We start from the raw sequence: 18,373 nt of genomic DNA on the forward strand, positions 1-18,373 counted from the left end.
TACCTATTCTTTTTTCTACATGCTGACTAGAATCTGATTGGTTTCCTCCCTCAGATAATCCATCCTCTGATGATTCAGAAACCAGGACATTCTCCATTCTCTCTGTGTCACATGATGATTCTTCCAAGTCCTTAATTTCTTCTGGCATTTCATCTTCTGTACTTTGTATCACTGTTTCTGTCTTGTTACTCTTTGATCTTACTTTAGCTGACTTGAGTAAACTTTCATAAACAGAATTAGGTGATGTTGACCTATTTTTAAGAATGACATTGTCGTCCATTTCATCGTCATCGTTTTCAATGTCAATGTCAATATCTTCTTCATCTTCCTGTCCATCACCAGATCCACTAACAATGTCAGCTACAGCACAGAAACCATCTAGATTTTCAATGAGCCCTGTAGATTTCTCCAGCTTATGTTCTAATGTTGGACTCAACTGAACGCTGGGTATTGTCACAACTTCTAAAACATCATTCAAACCAATGCTTTCATTGCATGTGGATGTTATATCTCTAGAGGAAATAACCTTCACATTTTTAATTTTGACAAGAGGTGCTTGTTTGGAAACTTTTGGTGGCTTGGAATTGATAATCTCAGATTGGTGCTTTATAACAGTAGCATTATTAAATCTATTTTTCTTATTCTTATTCGCCTCAATCCTGTGTTTTTTCTTCATACTTTCATGTGTCTTTTCTTCCTTGTATCTACTTGTACTCGGGAGTGTTTCTGAAGTTAACATTTTTTCAAGTTCTGTCACTTTGGTTTCTGTCGTATTATTTTCTGTTTTTTCAAGTAAGGAATAATTTTGAGGATGAATGTGATTTTCTGTCTTAATAGTAAAGGTTGAAGCAGATACAGTTGGCTGTGCAGTAGTTACAGCTTTTAACATCTGTTCCAATGTAGAGGGATATGGCTTCTCGTCCACACACTTTTCATCACCTTTATCCTGACTTTTAGTCTGAAATATTAAATCATATATCATATATACATGTACAATTAAAAACACCATTTTAACTAGTTTAGCCCTTACAATTCAAGCAAATTGGAATCATAACCTGAGTATGATTATTACAGCTGATCTTTTTTTCTATTTTTTTTTTTATTAAATGCTATACTCCAATGCATAAACTTTTGGTCTTTGTAGCTTAGATCAATTACAAACTTTATACTTACACAAGTCAATACGAAGTAAAATGTAAGTCTCAATAACTCAAATTACCCTCAAACGTCAAAGGGTATAAAATGACAGAATCGTGACAAAATGATAACACAAAGCATAAATTTCCATAATTTCTTTCTTCGGTTTAAAAACATTGCTCCTTAAAGATTTTGTTACTAGATAACTCTAACTTCAAAAAGAATACAATGAATGCTCTCTTTAAACATAAGCGGATCCAGGGGGGCCCTGGGGGGCCCGGGCTCCCCCTTTCGTGGTAAAAATTTGGTTGATTATATAAGGAATCACTGAAGCATGACTGGAGCGGGCCCCCCCTTAGGAAAAGTCCTGGATCCGCCACTGTCAAAGATATTAAAGCTATGGTTATGATGGTACACATGACAGATACAAAAATCTAAGTAAAATAATATATTTTTTTGTACTGAATCATGCATTTTTTTACCATCTATCTGAATAACCCTATCCTGACCAATATATAGCTAGACAACAGTTGTGTTTATGTAAATCATTGAAACTTTTAGATTTTGTCACTTTGTATTTGTTTGAATATGAAATTAGAAAAATAAGCAGTACAGACTAGTATGAAATTTCATCAGAAACCATATAAAAATAAAATCACAATACAAAATATGACTTTTTAAAGCAAAGAATCATCAAACTGTTCAAACAGCCTCATTTGTGCAATTGAAGGAATGCTTCTCATTGGTAGCAACCTGACAACAAATGATAAACAACCTAATCAGAACCCAACATGTACAACATTGTCAGTATAACACGATTAGAAGTCTGACAAAGGAGGGACTAAACATTTATTCTGATAAACTATAAACAAACCTGTTGTTTAAAATATTGTTGTGCAAAATTCTTCACTTGTAGATTTGTTCTAGTTTGAATTAACTCTGCAATTTTTGACCAGCTTCTACCATATACCTCCTACAAGAAAACATCAATGACTAAGATTATTGTGTTAATTATGACTTAAAAATAAGGTACACATATATAGTTATATATCATGTTGATCAATAACTAGTTATTTGAAATGTCTTTTTACTGTCTTGCTTGTGCAGCCTCATTTTAATGGGTTTTTTTATGTCACTGAAACTGGAAACATCAAGCCTTAGCCTCACTTTCACAACTTTCATTGCAAAAGAGACAAAAAAAACTATGTACAATGATATCTGACACAAAAATAGATAGTGGACAAGTACAATAGGTTGCAAACCAGCAAAACCGAATTAAGTGTTTACATATATCTTCCCGACATTTGAAAAAGGATGGAAATTTAAGTCTCAATAATTGTCAGATTTTTTTATGTCTCAGGTACAAAGCAAATACAAAATGATTAATTATAGTCTGTGTCTTATCCATTTTTCAAATTTCATTCTGAGGAAAACTTGACCCCTAAATATGACTATTGGTGTGTTAATCATGTTAATACTATGAGTATGATAAAATTGTATATCCTACCAATCCCTTATAAAACATGTTCTTTTCTTCTTCACTCCAGGGTTGCTTGTGAGTTGTTAAGTTTCTCATGTTACGCCTACGATTCTGACCATTCATATAATATTGTTCTTCCTGTAACATTTTCTCGATAGTCGCTTTAGACTTCTCATCAATGTAACTATCCATACTCCATCCCTACAATAATGTGTGTTTTCATTTACAGTGTTAATACAGTTTTAATGCAGTTATTTACACAGTAAATCATTGTATGATTTAAAATTCAGTTTTATTAGATAGGTTTTACTCTTTTTTTTTTTTTTAATTTCTACAGTAGAGATAACAAAAAAGATGGATGTGTTTTTTAAAAGTGGCCATAACATTTATAACTATTAGAGTATTTCTATAAAAGCATGCAAATCAAACCATTGATCAAACATGTATATTTGTTTGGATGTTTGCAAACAACAGGTAGGCAGAGTTTCAGTCTGTATACTATATCCGTGAATTTAATTGGACAAAAAACATTAACAATCCCAATTTATATATCAAACAAATAAACTCTGCCTACTTAATTGATCTTAATTGTTTGCAAACATAGTAAAAAAACATAGTAAAAAAACAGCAAGCAAGTTAATCAAAGATTTGCTATGCATGCTTCTACAGAAAAGCTGTAATGATACAATGAATGTGCAATTACAAAATACATATAATAAGTCTCTTTACCTTTAGCTTTTGTTTATTATTCAAATCATTTATCAGAATATGTACAAATTGTTAACTTTTTAAATATTACATGACTTGGATGTAGAGTTGTTTCATTGGCACTCATGCCACATCTTCTTATTTATAAATACTAACTTATTCTTTGTTTAAGTTCGATCATATGATAATATTTGTGCAAAGAAATATTACTGAAAACTCTACAAACTCTGTCTATGAATGTTTCAAAAAGTACCGTTGTCAATGAATTACAACTTTCTTTTTTAAATTATCCTTATACTATCATGAAATGTTAAAACAACTGATGTTTTGTACTAAAAGGTACATCTCAATTTATATATATCTCGCTTTGGTTCAGAAATTCCCAGAACTGCAGAGATATATTTCAAGACAATACATATTTACTGTGATGTGTACTCCTATTCTTATGAAATAAAAACCTGAATCCAATTCATAAGGGTCGGCAGGGAGTTCAACAAATTTATCAAAAAATTATATTTTATGTTTACATATGAATTTTACTTTCCTGAGTCTGTTGTTTTATTTTTATTTGAGTGTTTTAAGATGGAATATAACACTACAGGGAGATAACTCTGTAAAAACCAGCTGAATGGGTTAATCTACTTCTATCTATAGGCAATATTATTTAAGCTTCTCAGTGATCAAAATTAGTGTAAGTCAAACTGATACAATGTATATATCCAATGAAATTTTTTTTGATGAAGTGTGTGATTCAAGTTTTAATTTTTTTTATTCTCTTGTCAATGGGTCCAAGTAAATATTTTGTCAAATTTCATGAAAATTAAACAATCCAAATCATTTTTGTCAAGGTGTTTGGTATCCCCTATTTTGACAATTTTAGCTATTGTGTCTGTTTTGTTTATGCATCGTTGTAAATATAATGAAATTTGGTGTGACTGTCATACAAGTGAGAGGTTTAGCGCTATAAAACTAGGTTCAATCTACCATTTTCTACATTCATTGACATTTGAAAATGCCTGTACCAAGTCAGGAATATGACAGTTGTCCAATTGTTTGATGTGTTTTATCATTTGATTTTGCCATTTGATTAGGAACTTTCTGTTTTGAGTTTTCCTCAGAGTTCAGTATTTTTGTGATTTTACTTTTTAAATACAACAACTTGTGCAGTCATATACTCTTTACCTGTTCAAGCATCCATGCTGGATTAGTGTACTCAGGTAGCAAATTAGCACTTTTGGATGGAAGTTCATTTGTATCGTAAACATCGTTTGCCCTGAAAATATACACCACAGATTACAGCAGAAATTCAACTATTTCATTTGTAAATATGTAGAACTCTAAAGTACGATGGGGACGCTAAAGTACGATGGTCACGCTAAAGTGTGATGGTCTACGCTAAAGTACGATTCCTCCATACGCTAAAGTGCTATGGTCCTCGAAAGTATAGACGAGAGAATTGTACATGGATTATGATGTTAACAGTCGTTTATACAAACCAAAAATGTATATGCCGGAACATAGTATACGCATATAGGTATCGTAGATCCTGCTTCTATTGGCAGTGAACGGATGCAATGAAATTATTGTTTACAATTCAGTTTACATTGCGGTCCCCTTAAAAATATTTTCGATTTTATTAAAAAGTAAAGTCAGTAAAATAAAGGTTCATGTTTTTCAGCGTAAATTATACTAAAACATAGTTTGTACAGTGGAGGAAAATATAACATGTCTTTTTTACGGAAAAGGGAAAGCTTGACGAATATCAACTTTTTCTCGCATTTAAGAATAAAACACCTTCTACAAATAAATGTTACTTAATGTATTCCGACAATGTGGTCGGTCTTCTAAATAAATTTTAGAAACTATCACTTAAGCTTACCGATAAATCATAAAGCCTATTACATATGTAGCATTCTAGCTTTTGCAAATAGACCAGTTTTTTTTTTAAATCCATGTATTTTAATGTTTTAAACCGTCGACCTTATCATATTGGTCCATCGCACTTTAGCGTGATATACCATCGTACTTTAGCAAACAAACAACCATCGCACTTTAGCGTGAGACAACATCGTACTTTAGAGTAGACCATCGCACTTTAGCGTGACCATCGCACTTTAGAGTACCATTGCACTTTAGAGTCCTACAAATATATGCATTGTAACACATGCATAACAAAAGACATAAACAAAAGCTACTATCTGACAAAAAAAAATAATATATGTCTGATTAAGGTTACATCATAAAAAAAGGGTTGGTATTACTTGATTTATTTCACTTGGCAGGGATAAACAAATAAGCTTATCATAGACCAGGCCATCTACAGACAGGTGTTTAGGATAAATTCATCAATGAAGTGTCCACTCATACATGTAGTCATATACATTGATTCTGTTAAAATATGTAACCCTATATGTGTGTTTACAATGTAAATAATGAGACAAACCTGTTGATTTTGTTGTTAAATTAAGTATAAAATCATGTTAAAAATGTCACATTTAAACAATTGTAAATATATAATGTAACTATGACACTTACAAAAAAATGCATTTGTCGTTATTCTTCTATAATGTTCATATATACTTTTGATTTCTTTTATTTTAAATGAATTTTTTTTTAGGACAGGATAAAACTTTTTGTAGGATTTTTTTTAATTTTTATAAATTTGTAGATTTTAATCTATTTTATTTTTCCCATTTCACAAAATCAATTCTTTAGGCTATCGGTTTGGTGACTATGATCTGATGATAGGTGATAAGAAATCAGTAATTATGATTGTAATGGGAATCATCCTGATCACACAAATCTTCAAACAAGAGTGCACACGCTGAAATGTCTCGCCTTCTATACTAATCATTGATATTATGTTGATAGTCCTAAGTATAAAGCTAAGCTTTATTACAACTGTCACATAAACTTAACATTAACCAAGATAACTAAACAAAGACCAATGAACCTTGAAAAAGAGGTCCAGGTCAGATGAACCATGCCAGGCAGACAGGTACAGCTAACAATGCTTCTATACAACATATATAGTTGACACATTACTTGACCAAAACACAAAAACTTAACACTGTGCAATGAACCGTGAAAATAAAACCTGCTCGACTGACATAAAGATCATAAAATATTTCCATACACCAAATATAGATGACCTATGGCATATAGCATTAGATAAAAAGACCAAAACTCAAAAACTTAACTTTGACCACTGAACCATTAAAATGAGGTCAAGGTCACATGACATCTGCCCGCTAGACATGTACACTTAACAATCATTCCATACAACAAATATAGTAGACCTATTGCATATGGTATGAGAAAAACAGACCAAAACACCAAAAATTTAACTATAACCACTGAACCATGAAAATGAGGTCAAGGTCAGATGACACCTGCCAGTTTGACATGTACACCTTACAGTCCTTCCATACACCGAATATACTAGCCCTATTGTTTATAGTATCTGAGATATGGACTTGACCACCAAAACTTAACCTTGTTCACTGATCCATGAAATGAAGTCGAGGTCAAGTGAAAACTGTCTGACAGACACGAGGACCTTGCAAGGTACGCACATATCAAATATAGTTATCCTATTACTTATAATAAGAGAGAATTCAACATTACAAAAAATTTGAACTTTTTTTCCAAGTGGTCACTGAACCATGAAAATGAGGTCAAGGACATTGGACATGTGACTGACGGAAACTTCGTAACATGAAGCATCTATATACAAAGTATGAAGCATCCAGGTCTTCCACCTTCTAAAATATAAAGCTTTAAAGAAGTGAGCTAACGCCGCCGCCCCCGCCGGATCACTATCCCTATGTCGAGCTTTCTGCAACAAAAGTTGCAGGCTCGACAATAAACAGTAGGAGTCCTTATGCAAATTTAAACTGTAAGCCCTGCCAATTGAAGAAAAACATTGTTAATACATCAGTATTTCTATCTTATTTTTCAATTCAATTTTACTGTTGCGTCTTGATTTCGAGTCCTGTGGTCCATCTTGCCATGGTACAAGTTGTTTATGGGTCAAGTTAACCCATATTTTTTATGATTGAATTATTTCCCTTGATTATTATTTTTTTTTTATAGGGGAAGGGGGGGGACAAGAAAGAGTTTATATCATCCCATCAGTCAGTTGCAAGTTTCATTAAACCAGCTGCCATATTTATGATTCTGAACATTCCCACATTGAGCAAATTTGATTTAATTTATTGGCAATCCTATATTTGCTTTTGACATCAAGTTCAGTTATTATTTTTTTTAAATAAATTTGTGACGGATACAAAATGACAGAATCGGTTCTCAAATTAGGGCCAGTTGGGTAATTGTTAACAAACATGTACTTTATTGGTCTTCCAAGTTTGAAACTATAACGTTCATATATAAATTTTTAATAAAGTACATGTGAGTTAGTTTACCAGAGTGAAAATTGTACACGCGAGAATTTAATATTTACTTTTATTATAGTCTGCTTACATGATTTATTAAATTTAAAAGATTGTAAATATTCTTTTAGAGATATACTGGATATACCACATGTAAAAAACTACACAGTTTGGTAAGAAAAGTTTTAAATTTGCAATTACTACTCTGTCGAACAGCCTATCTGACCATTTTAGGACTAACAATTTTTTTTCTTAATTTAAGAGCCTTATACAGTCTTGGAATGGTTCAAATTGTTGTTGTTCTGCATGTAGATAAGCTTTTTCATATTTTAAAAGTTGCTTTAACATGTTAGTATGCCTTAAATGTTTGCATGTGTGCTATATTTTTATTTGTGCTTAATTTTCAGTTGTACCTAAATTTTAGTTGTGCTTCAGCTTTGGCTTGTTTAGATATGTATTTTATTAGTGCTTTGCATGTACAGTTAACTCTCGTTGTCTCGAACTCGGTTGACTCGAAATTTCGGATGAGTTGAAGTTTTCACGTGGTCCCGAACTTTATTCCATACAAAAGTATGTAATTTGACTCCTGATGAGTCGAAATTGGATGAGTCGAAATTTCGGTTGAGTCGAACTAAATTTACGGTCCCAAGGTAAACAAAGCATTCAAAATTCATTTTTTTATCTCGAACTAATACATATGTGTCAAAACATGACCTCCGGGATTTAAATGGATTGAAGAGTTAATCTGACAATACACATGTAATTAAATTTCCGGTCACTGACCACTGTATTGATTTATGACATGCTATTTCCATGAGTGTTTACCTAAGATTATCTTTTATAGAATTTTGATAAATAATTAGTGATACATTGTTAATGTTCATGAAAAAGTATTTAAAATGTTTACAAAACAATTAATTTGTGATTTACACTAATGAGCTTGGGTGTGTATAAAGTGAGGATTATGGCTTCCGTTGATGATCACCTAAAAACTACTCAAACGGTGTCTTTAATCTTGTTATATTTTCTTTTGAAAAGAAAGAGTGAGATAAAACAAAATGAATAGAAATCAAAATTTTCTTAAATCTCTTGTATCCGAGAATTAACAATTTTGTCAGCTATAACCGACCTGAATAACGAAACTATCGATTGGAAATTACTCTCTTGGAAAAGCCATAGGATTTTTTTTAATTGAAATAATTGAATAAGTACATATAATGTCATTATAATAATAAAAGACTGTGACATACAAATACATCGATCTGATACTAGAATATCGATCCCCTTGCCATATTCACCCGGATTTATTTTAGCTTTACCAAGCTAAGCAAGAGTTGTGTCCCTTAGATTGTCGAACTTACGGTGTTCGTTTGAGTCGAACTACGTGTATCTCGAAATATTTCTCTGGTCCGGCTGACTTCGACATAACGAGAGTCGACTGTATTTCAATATGCCTGTGCTGTTATATATCTTGTCTGCATGTTGAATTTATGTTAATTTATATACGGTAAAAAGCTCTTCAGAGCTTATGTTTGTATTGTTACATGTGAACCGAATCAAAATAAAATTTCATATTTGTATAGAGACAATCCAGTGTCAACAGTGACACCTACAGAATACCAAAAACTGGGCTTGGAGGTAATCCAAATAATTATGATGTCTCGAAAGGCTATTATATTTTTTTTCTTTGATGCCTTAAAGTCCCTGTAAGGGGTCAAAGCAATGAATTATTAAAGACTTTCAAAATGTCATAAAGGATTGTTCGCCCTGATTACATGTTCGCCCTAGGTTTGATCGCACTGAGTTTGTTCGCCCTGGTAATCCGTTCGCCCTGGGTTCGTTCGCCCTATTTTCATTTATGATACCATGCTATGTATATGTTATTTATTATATATTTTATATTTAAAATTTATAATGAAAGAAATATATATTTATATATATTAAAATTTATGTATATCTATTAAAAGTTAAATACAGAATATTAATTAAATAAAATTCGTGGCTGCATTGTAACACTTTATTTTATAATTAAGTTTAATTACTGTTGATTGAATTTTGATAGGCTGATTAGGTATAATTTGAATTCTTTGATATCACTGATTGGTATATGAATTGTCTTTGATGGATTAATAATGAAAATAACATTTTTCTCAAATAAAATAGTCAGCTTGGATGGGTAAAAACACTGATGTACAAATTGTTAGGCATGAAAGGGAAATTATTTTTGCAGCTTGGCTTCTTTGATCTCAAGTGTATTTTGACAAATTTGTTATGGAAGTGGATTTATCATTATGGAACCGGTGCATTATTCCATAAACTATGGAAGTGTACATGCGTAGCTGTAGACAACATAATACATCGTAAATATTCGCCGAAATTGTAGACTGACTTCAACATATTCAATTAAATACACACAACACAACACTATAATAAAAATTATAAATCAGGGCGAACATACCCGGGGCGAACAGGTATCAGTGCGAATGGTCTCAGGGCGAAATGGAACTAGGGCGAACAGTAACTAGGGCGAACCGAATTCAGGGCGGACGGACCCGGATTCTAATTATTTGGACTAGCTTAGAGAATGCCGATTCTTTTAGGCCAGAGAGTTCAACCTACAGAATTGATTTAGCAACTCGTCTATTAATATATCTGTTTACTGCGAAAAGTCAACTGCCAAAATATGCTGCCATTGAAAAAATGCACTTTTCAATATCTTTTACTTAATTTAGATTATGCTATTTTCTAAAAAGTACAGACTATACACATTTTTTTTTCGCAAGAAGATTTCAGTTTTGTCAGTTGTCAGTTATGTTATGTAAATTAAAAAAAATATGATTTGAGCAATTATTTGAAAAATTTATAGGACAATGCTTTATGTGTTTTTATATTGAGAAAACGATGCTAACTCTAGTTTAAATTCAAAATCTCCTTCGATGTCGATTTCTCCGTCTTCTGCCATTATTATTTTGATGATTTGTTTCGAATAAAGATAATATATGAATAAAACTATAGTTAAAAATAATTATACACTTTTATGATAATAATTTTGAATATACATTATTATAGTAACTCTCCTTTTAATAATAAACTATTTCGTACGAAACTTCGGCTACAAAAAGATTGCCGATTAAATAAACCAAAACAACAACACGTGCGTGCTATGTAAACTCAACTATACAGTAAGTATTGGATATTTACTGTTAAAATTATAGTTACAAACAACGAGATATTGACTTAAATCAAGATTTTGAGAGATACTCACGAACTCATCTGCTTTAATCACGACAAATGTATAAAGTATACTCAGAAAAGGGGGCAGTCGTGCCACAGGCACTTGTTTTCTATCCATGGGAAGATCTACTATCCCTATATATTACGATCCCGTAATATATAGGGATAGTAGATCCCGTAATATATAGGGATAGTAGATCTTCCCATGGATAGAAAACAAGTGCCTGTGAGTCGTGCAGCTGTATCTCGACTTGATTCTTGTCAGTGTTGAGATATTCAGGTCTCAAGGGACCAAAACCTCTAGCTATGAACTCAATAATTTTTTTGACCAGTTTGAAATCATGCGATGCACAGATTTTTTTGTGGACCAAAGGCAAAGTAAGATGTAAAGAAATCAGAAACATGGAGCTTTAAAATGACATCCTTTAGTCACTAAAGCCTTTACTATTGGTTGCATATAAACAAAAAAGATGCAGATACAAATTACAATCATATCAATAATGGTTAATACCCAACAATCCTAGTCAAAATAGTTATGACGTCTTCAAAGGCTATTATACTTTTTGCTTTGACGCCTTTCAAAGTAACATCGGCCGCTGGAAGGTGTCAAAACAAAAAAAAAACATAATTATTTGGACTACCAGTAGTCCCAGAATATAAGAATCCAGGAATTTTAGGTATACATCATTTTAGGAGATTCTCAACTCAGTTTTAAATAATTATTTCTGTGATAAACAAATTTACAAAATTATTACAAGTTGTCAAAACTACCCAATCATGCAGGATGGTAATAATGCCCTTAACGTCAGACGTCAAACAGTCATTTCGGCTACCGTTAATGTCAAATTGGTTAAAATTTTACAGTGATTTGTCAAAATCGGTCGATGTTTTTATCATTTAAAAGAAAGTGTACATTTTATCGTCCTACACCAAAGATTTTAAACTACTGCATGATTTGATAAATCATTTTACTTTTTCAAAGGATTGACAAACAGCACACATTCCAGATATCACAAATTATGGTGCCATTAAACCAGTTTTCATGCTCTAAAACCTCTCTTTTTGCAACATACATTGTAAAATCTTAAACACAATACATTAAAACCTGCACATTTATCAGGAAGGTGACTACATTGTGTTTTGACAAAATTTTGACAAAAAAAAGCTGCTTAAAAATGTATTCCCTACAGTAAGTCTATTTAAGGAAGCTGTATGTATTTAGACTTTTATGTGTTGTAATATTTCTAGCCTTGAAGATGACATCTTTAGCAAAGCAATTAGAAAGGCTTGCTGTACCACATACACAGACTGTGTTTGGTGAAGATAAAAGAAAGAAATCATTGTTATTTGATCCAAAAGAAGCTGCTGGGCTAGACAAAGAAACGTTTTTTGGTCTAGGTATATATATATGCATTGCCTTTTAACATCTATTAGGAATAAGGGAAAGTGCATGTTTTCCATTATTCTTTGGTAAGAAGTGTTATGAAAATATAGATTTATGAATATTTTTATAAAATGATAAGAAAATCCATTTGGGTAATTGCATGAGGGTAAAGATAAAAATAATGAAACTAGTGATAGTGAATTTATTAGATATAAGATGTGGTATGAGTGCCAATGAGACAGCTCTCCATCAACATGATCAAAGTCACAATTTGTCTGTAACCAATTATGATTATATCAAAGATGTCACTTTTACAAAAACATTATCATAGGTTCAGACTGGCAATTAATTTTATTTGGAGTAACAGTAAGCATCTTTAGTAGAACAGATACACTATTCAGATAAGATTGAGAAGACAAAACCTCAGAAAATAACCAAGATAAACTGAAGGAACTGCACCAGAGTAACAATCCTTGCCTATAATTCATATTTGATCAAGACTTGCCAAGATTTTACAGATCTATTTTAAAAAAACGTTTCCAATAGTTTATACCAAATGACAAAATAAAATATTTGAATCCAAATTTTGGGTGGTAAGAGCTGTTTCTTTAGGACAAATTCTGATAGAACTACATGTAACTATACAATTGGAAATATAACCAGATAACATTAACTCTGCTACATATTCTTATAATTGTTCAAAATCAGGAACCTCATTAATGAAGGTCTCAAGTAAATTGTTATTTGTAGAATTTGATTTTAACAACAGATCTTTGAAAGTTTCCGTTTGATTTAGACACATCTGCTTTTAGCTTAGAATAAATTGGAGCTTGACATATTATTGTGTTTACACCTCTCTATTCAGTCTATTGCGGAAGATGAAATTTTGCCCTCTAGATGTCTTGGTTATATTTATACTGGGTCCCTGTCTAATTGATGTTCACCCCACATCTGTTTATTTATTCATCTATATCAGGTAAAATTATTTATTTATAGGAACTAATGGACTTGAAGAATTAGAAACTATTGATGAGAGTTTTGAAGAATTTGAGGAAAATCTGTTCGCCAACTCCGCGTTAAGTTTTGAAAGAAGTGTACAGACTAAGGAAGTCAATGACAAGCTTGACGAAACAATCGATAGATTTCTGTATCGTTTATCTCCATACTGTCTTCTCAAGCCAGCACATAAAGCATTAGAATGGCTAATATACAGGTATTATTTCTTAATTAATAATGGATTTAAACTTTTTTTAAATTCAGAATTAAAGAAAAACACAAATATTTGATACATTTTCCATTTAGTGTGGTTGAAAAACATTGTTTAGAAAAGTTAGCTACATTACATTACATCATTTTCATTTAATCTTAATCAGTATGAATATTTTAAAAGTTGTCAAAACTGTTTAGTGTGGCATCCATTTCTCTGAACTAGTACACATTAATGTTAAGGGTCCAGCTGAAGCCCACTTCCTAGTGCAGACTTGGTGGCCTTGGGCTTGGGCTATTTCTTTGCTTGTTGGCCCGTTTGTTGTCTGAAGCATATTCCCTGCTTCCATTCTCTATTCTATAACATAACTTTTTGTTGTTCCTGCAAACAGAAACCATATACAATGTAAATAGTTTGCTGTTGTTTCTCTTTTTATTGTAATCAGGTACCATATTCACCAGTACAATGTAGACAGTTTGATGTTATGTATGTTACCGTACAGCGAGAGTAAAATATTTGTACGTGTGGTTCAACTTCTCAAACTGAATTCAAAGCTTGCTACCAAATGGGATTGGCTGGAAGAGATTCAGGTAGGATTTTGATTAAATGTAAATTCATTATAATGTTAGTGGGAGATATCAATACATAAAAATACTAGAATGGCTTTTCGTTTACTATTTTACAAATTTCTAAATTCTTGGAAGAAAACATTGTATGAGTTTGTTTCATCTCTTTATGATAAAGTAGCAGGTGAACAGTAATTTGACGCTTGTTATTTTGACCGTCAATACTTTCCTGTTGCCTTTACAATGTCATTATGCCAACAGAACTCAAAAGAGACGAACACAAGTATGATATGTAACAAAAATATACTCCAAAAATAAGGGGAGGTAATAGAACTTGAACATAGATTTAGGATTTAGGAGTATCATTTGAAGAAAACTTGCAGTTCTTTTAGTTTTTATCTCTTGTATGGCTCATATCTTAACAGATTTAAATTTTAACATATGTGATCAATGTCTTGGACAAATGCAACTCTATAACTGTTTAGAAAAATGACATAATTACACTACATCTTTCCATAATAGATATAACTATTATTTTCTTTCCACAGAAAAGTGGAGTACATTTATCAAGGTCAGCATTAGTTAACCATTGTAGAACTGATCCAGGATTTATGGCTTTGATTTGTGACACAGTGATCAAAGTTATCAAGGTATAATGACAAACAATGACATTGTATTATAAAAGTAATGAAATGTCCTTGCAGTAACTTTATTGTAATCAAAATAGAAAAAAGTTTGACATTTTAAGTGAGAGGAATATTTTGATAAGACAAACAACATTTAGCCTAAAAAAACAAAAGACATTCAGGTTAACATTTAATTTTAAACAATGTAGATGGTTTTTGTGGTGTTGGGTTGCACCTCCTTCAGGTATAAAACCACTAATTCATAGCCCCATTGCTTTTTAAGTTAAATTTTGCAATTTCATGCATTTATGGCTACTTTGTCTTAAGTTCAAATAAAGTGGCAGTTTTTTCATGTCAAAACTGTACCTTGTCCTGACTTGTGCTGAAAAAATCGACATACCTTTAATTGCATATCTATTGAATTATTTATCTTACTTCTTCTTTTCCCTTTGAACCTTATGTTTTCCTTATTTTACGATATGAAAGGTTGGTCAATCAACCACTTAACTTATTTATTTATTTTAAAAGTAGATTGCTATATTAAATACAGGGTAACCAATATTTTGCTTTATAGACCACACACACTGGTCTATATAAGCTTGATTTCTCATTGTTTTGTCTGTGGAGGATACATGTAGTTATCTTATTGGCAGTCACCACATTTTCCTGGTTATATTATCTGATTTTTTTTGGCACAATAGAGATGCAATTTATATTTTGTTTAAGTTCGTTATATTTTTTGAAAGTTAAATTTATTTAATAAACCATTCAATTATGGATGAAATATAAAACAAATTGTATATCAGCCATAACTTAAAGACCTTAAATATTTATTATGTAGGCACAGGAGTCAGTAGATGAAACAATGCCACAATTAAGGACATGGTTCGCCTTTTACATGACCACAGCTATAGGTGTGATGGAAACAGGTGGCATTAAGGAAGAATTTATTGCCATGATATTACCACACATCAGTCAAGGGTTAAAATCTAGTATACCGAACTACAAAGCAGCTACATATATGATTATAGCAGAATTGTTTCACAAGGTCACCTTGAAGGATAAACTTCTGACTACACTGCTGAATACAATCTGTAAGGTAAGATGGCCGACCTGTTTCACAAGGTCACCTTGTAGGATACACTTCTGACTACACTGCTGAATATAATCTGAAAAGTAAGATGGTAGACCTGTTTCACAAGGTCACCTTGAAGGATAAATTTCTGACTACACTGTTGAATACAATCTGAAAGGTAAGATGGTAGACCTGTTTCACACAGTCACCTTGAAGGATAAATTTCTGACTTCACTGCTGAATACAAGCTGAAAGGTAAGATGGTGACCTGTTTCACAAGATCACCTTGTAGGATATACTTCTGACTACACTGCTGAATACATACTGTAAGGTAAAATGGCCGACCTGTTTCACAAGGTCACCTTGTAGGATATACTTCTGACTACACTGCTGAATACAATCTGAAAAGTAAGATATTAGACCTGTTTCACAAGGTCACCTTGTAGGATGCCCCTCTGACTACACTGTTGAATACAATCTGTAAGGTAAAATGGTAGAATTGATTCACAAGGTCATCTTGAAGGATACCCCTCTGACTACACTGCTGAATACAATCTGTAAGGTAAGATGGCCGACCTGTTTCACAAGGTCACCTTGTAGGATACTCTTCTCACTTCACTGCTGAATACAATCTGAAAAGTAAGATGGTAGACCTGTTTCACAAGGTCACCTTGTAGGATACCCCTCTGACTACACTGTTGAATACAATCTGTAAGGTAAGATGGCCGACCTGTTTCACAAGATCACCTTGTAGGATACCCCTCTGACTACACTGCTGAATACGATCTGTAAGGTAAGATGGCTGACCTGTTTCACAAGGTCACCTCGTAGGATACTCTTCTGACTTCACTGTTGAAAACAATCTGAAAAGTAAGATGGTAGACCTGTTTCACAAGGTCACCTTGTAGGATACACTTCTGACTACACTGCTGAATACAATCTGTAAGGTAAGATGGTAGACCTGTTTCACAAGGTCACCTTGAAGTTGTAGGATACACTTCTGACTACACTGTTGAATACAATCTGTAAGGTAAAATGGCCGACCTGTTTCACAAGGTCACCTTGTAGGATACACTTCTGACTACACTGCTGAATACAATCTGTAAGGTAAGATGGTAGACCTGTTTCACAAGGTCACCTTGAAGTTGTAGGATACACTTCTGACTACACTGTTGAATACAATCTGTAAGGTAAAATGGTAGAATTGTTTCAAAAGGTCACCTTGTAGGATACACTTATGACTACACTGCTGAATACAACCTGAAAGGTAAAATGGTAGAATTGTTTCACAATGTTGACAACCTTGTAGGATACTGCTTAATACAATCTACAAGGTAAGATGGTAGAACTTTTTCTTAATTTATACTTTCATTTTTGAAAAAAAACAATCACAGTAGCCTCTCTTCTCAAGTTGATATTAGTGCATGTTCAAATATACTTGAGGCATGTAAGAATCTTGAATTCTAAAATAAATATATGAACCATAAAAAACATAATCAATGACACATGTGTCATTAAACTGATTGCAAGTTAATGTTCCCTTTGCACTTAACCTATAAAACATTTAACAGAATAAAGATATAGGATTCATGCAAATTTATAAAGAATAAACTAGTAGGTATTAAAAGATCTGTATTTTTACATTTTCTTTTTATAGTTTTGTCCCGATAGTTAAGTGAGGAAAAAATTAAAACCAACAAATAAAGAGTTTACATATAATACAATAGAGAACATGTTTTGTCTGAGGTTTCACTCCTAATTAGTACTATTTTTGTACACAAAATACCTGGAGTAGGAAATTAGCAATACTTTTGATTAATTTGAAATTTATTTCACAGTACATTTCACCACGATTGTTGACAGAAGCTTTGTCATGTATGCTGTTGATGTTCCAGTCACAGAATATAACAGGATTGTCAAAAAGGTTAGTACATATCTATTGTTATGTATCACATGTCAGATGTATTTATTGTGTTATGTTTGAATAAGCTTTACATAGATTGATTCTGAAAAAAGAAATATATGTGGATGGCATACCTTATGGTGTTAATTTTCGTTATTCACTGCATATTTTTGTTATTTCAAATTATTGCAGTGATATTAATTATATAATAAATGCAGGACTTATTTCACTTTTTTATAGGTATACTTGCACAGTACCTATCAGAAAAAGGAGGGTACTTATGGAACGTCTGATTTCATTTTTATGCCCCATTTAATATAGGCATTATGTTTTCTGGTCTGTGCGTCTGTTCTTCCTTTCATCCGTCCGTCCGTCTGTTTTTTTGTCCGTTCATCCGCCCATCTGTCCCCCTTTAGTTTAAAGTTTTTGGTCAAGGTAGTTTTTGATGAAGTTGAAATCTTATCAACTTGAAACTTAGTACACATGTTCCTTATTATATGATCTTTCTAATTTTAATGCCAAATTAGAGTTTTGACCCCAATTTCACAGTCCATTAAACATATAGAAAATGATAGTGCGATTGGGGCATCCATGTACTATGTACACATTCATTTTTTTTTTTTTTTTGTAAACCGATTTTAAATGCATCATACTATTGCCTA

General features: G+C 32.3%; 2 protein-coding genes across 5 annotated transcripts in view; one reads left to right on the forward strand and one right to left on the reverse strand.

Annotated features, from left to right (window-relative positions):
• LOC143054859 (histone H2A deubiquitinase MYSM1-like) overlaps positions 1 to 10,684 on the reverse strand; it is a 28,228-nt gene extending 17,544 nt beyond the window's left edge. For both annotated transcript variants that reach the window (XM_076227943.1, XM_076227934.1), the window contains exons 1-5: positions 10,626 to 10,684; positions 4,508 to 4,598; positions 2,645 to 2,818; positions 2,012 to 2,110; positions 4 to 958 (exon numbers count right to left, since the gene is read on the reverse strand). In XM_076227943.1, the coding sequence (XP_076084058.1) occupies positions 4 to 958; positions 2,012 to 2,110; positions 2,645 to 2,818; positions 4,508 to 4,598; positions 10,626 to 10,678 (1,372 nt within the window). In that variant the 5' untranslated portion in view covers positions 10,679 to 10,684. The remainder of the gene's footprint in view (positions 1 to 3; positions 959 to 2,011; positions 2,111 to 2,644; positions 2,819 to 4,507; positions 4,599 to 10,625) is intronic.
• A 96-nt stretch (positions 10,685 to 10,780) lies between these two features.
• The window catches only part of LOC143054871 (HEAT repeat-containing protein 1-like), a 39,691-nt gene continuing 32,098 nt past the window's right edge, over positions 10,781 to 18,373 (forward strand). For 2 of the 3 annotated variants that reach the window (XM_076227955.1, XM_076227964.1), the window contains exons 1-7: positions 10,781 to 10,898; positions 12,199 to 12,348; positions 13,331 to 13,547; positions 13,987 to 14,131; positions 14,656 to 14,757; positions 15,575 to 15,832; positions 17,647 to 17,732. In XM_076227955.1, the coding sequence (XP_076084070.1) occupies positions 12,207 to 12,348; positions 13,331 to 13,547; positions 13,987 to 14,131; positions 14,656 to 14,757; positions 15,575 to 15,832; positions 17,647 to 17,732 (950 nt within the window). In that variant the 5' untranslated portion in view covers positions 10,781 to 10,898; positions 12,199 to 12,206. Of the gene's footprint in view, positions 10,899 to 12,198; positions 12,349 to 13,330; positions 13,548 to 13,986; positions 14,132 to 14,655; positions 14,758 to 15,574; positions 15,833 to 16,834; positions 16,916 to 17,646; positions 17,733 to 18,373 lie in introns of those variants that run through there. The other variant, XM_076227968.1, reaches the window with a different exon arrangement.

The sequence above is a fragment of the Mytilus galloprovincialis genome, chromosome 1 (assembly GCF_965363235.1).
Source record: "Mytilus galloprovincialis chromosome 1, xbMytGall1.hap1.1, whole genome shotgun sequence".
Classification (NCBI taxonomy): Eukaryota; Metazoa; Mollusca; class Bivalvia; order Mytilida; family Mytilidae; genus Mytilus; species Mytilus galloprovincialis.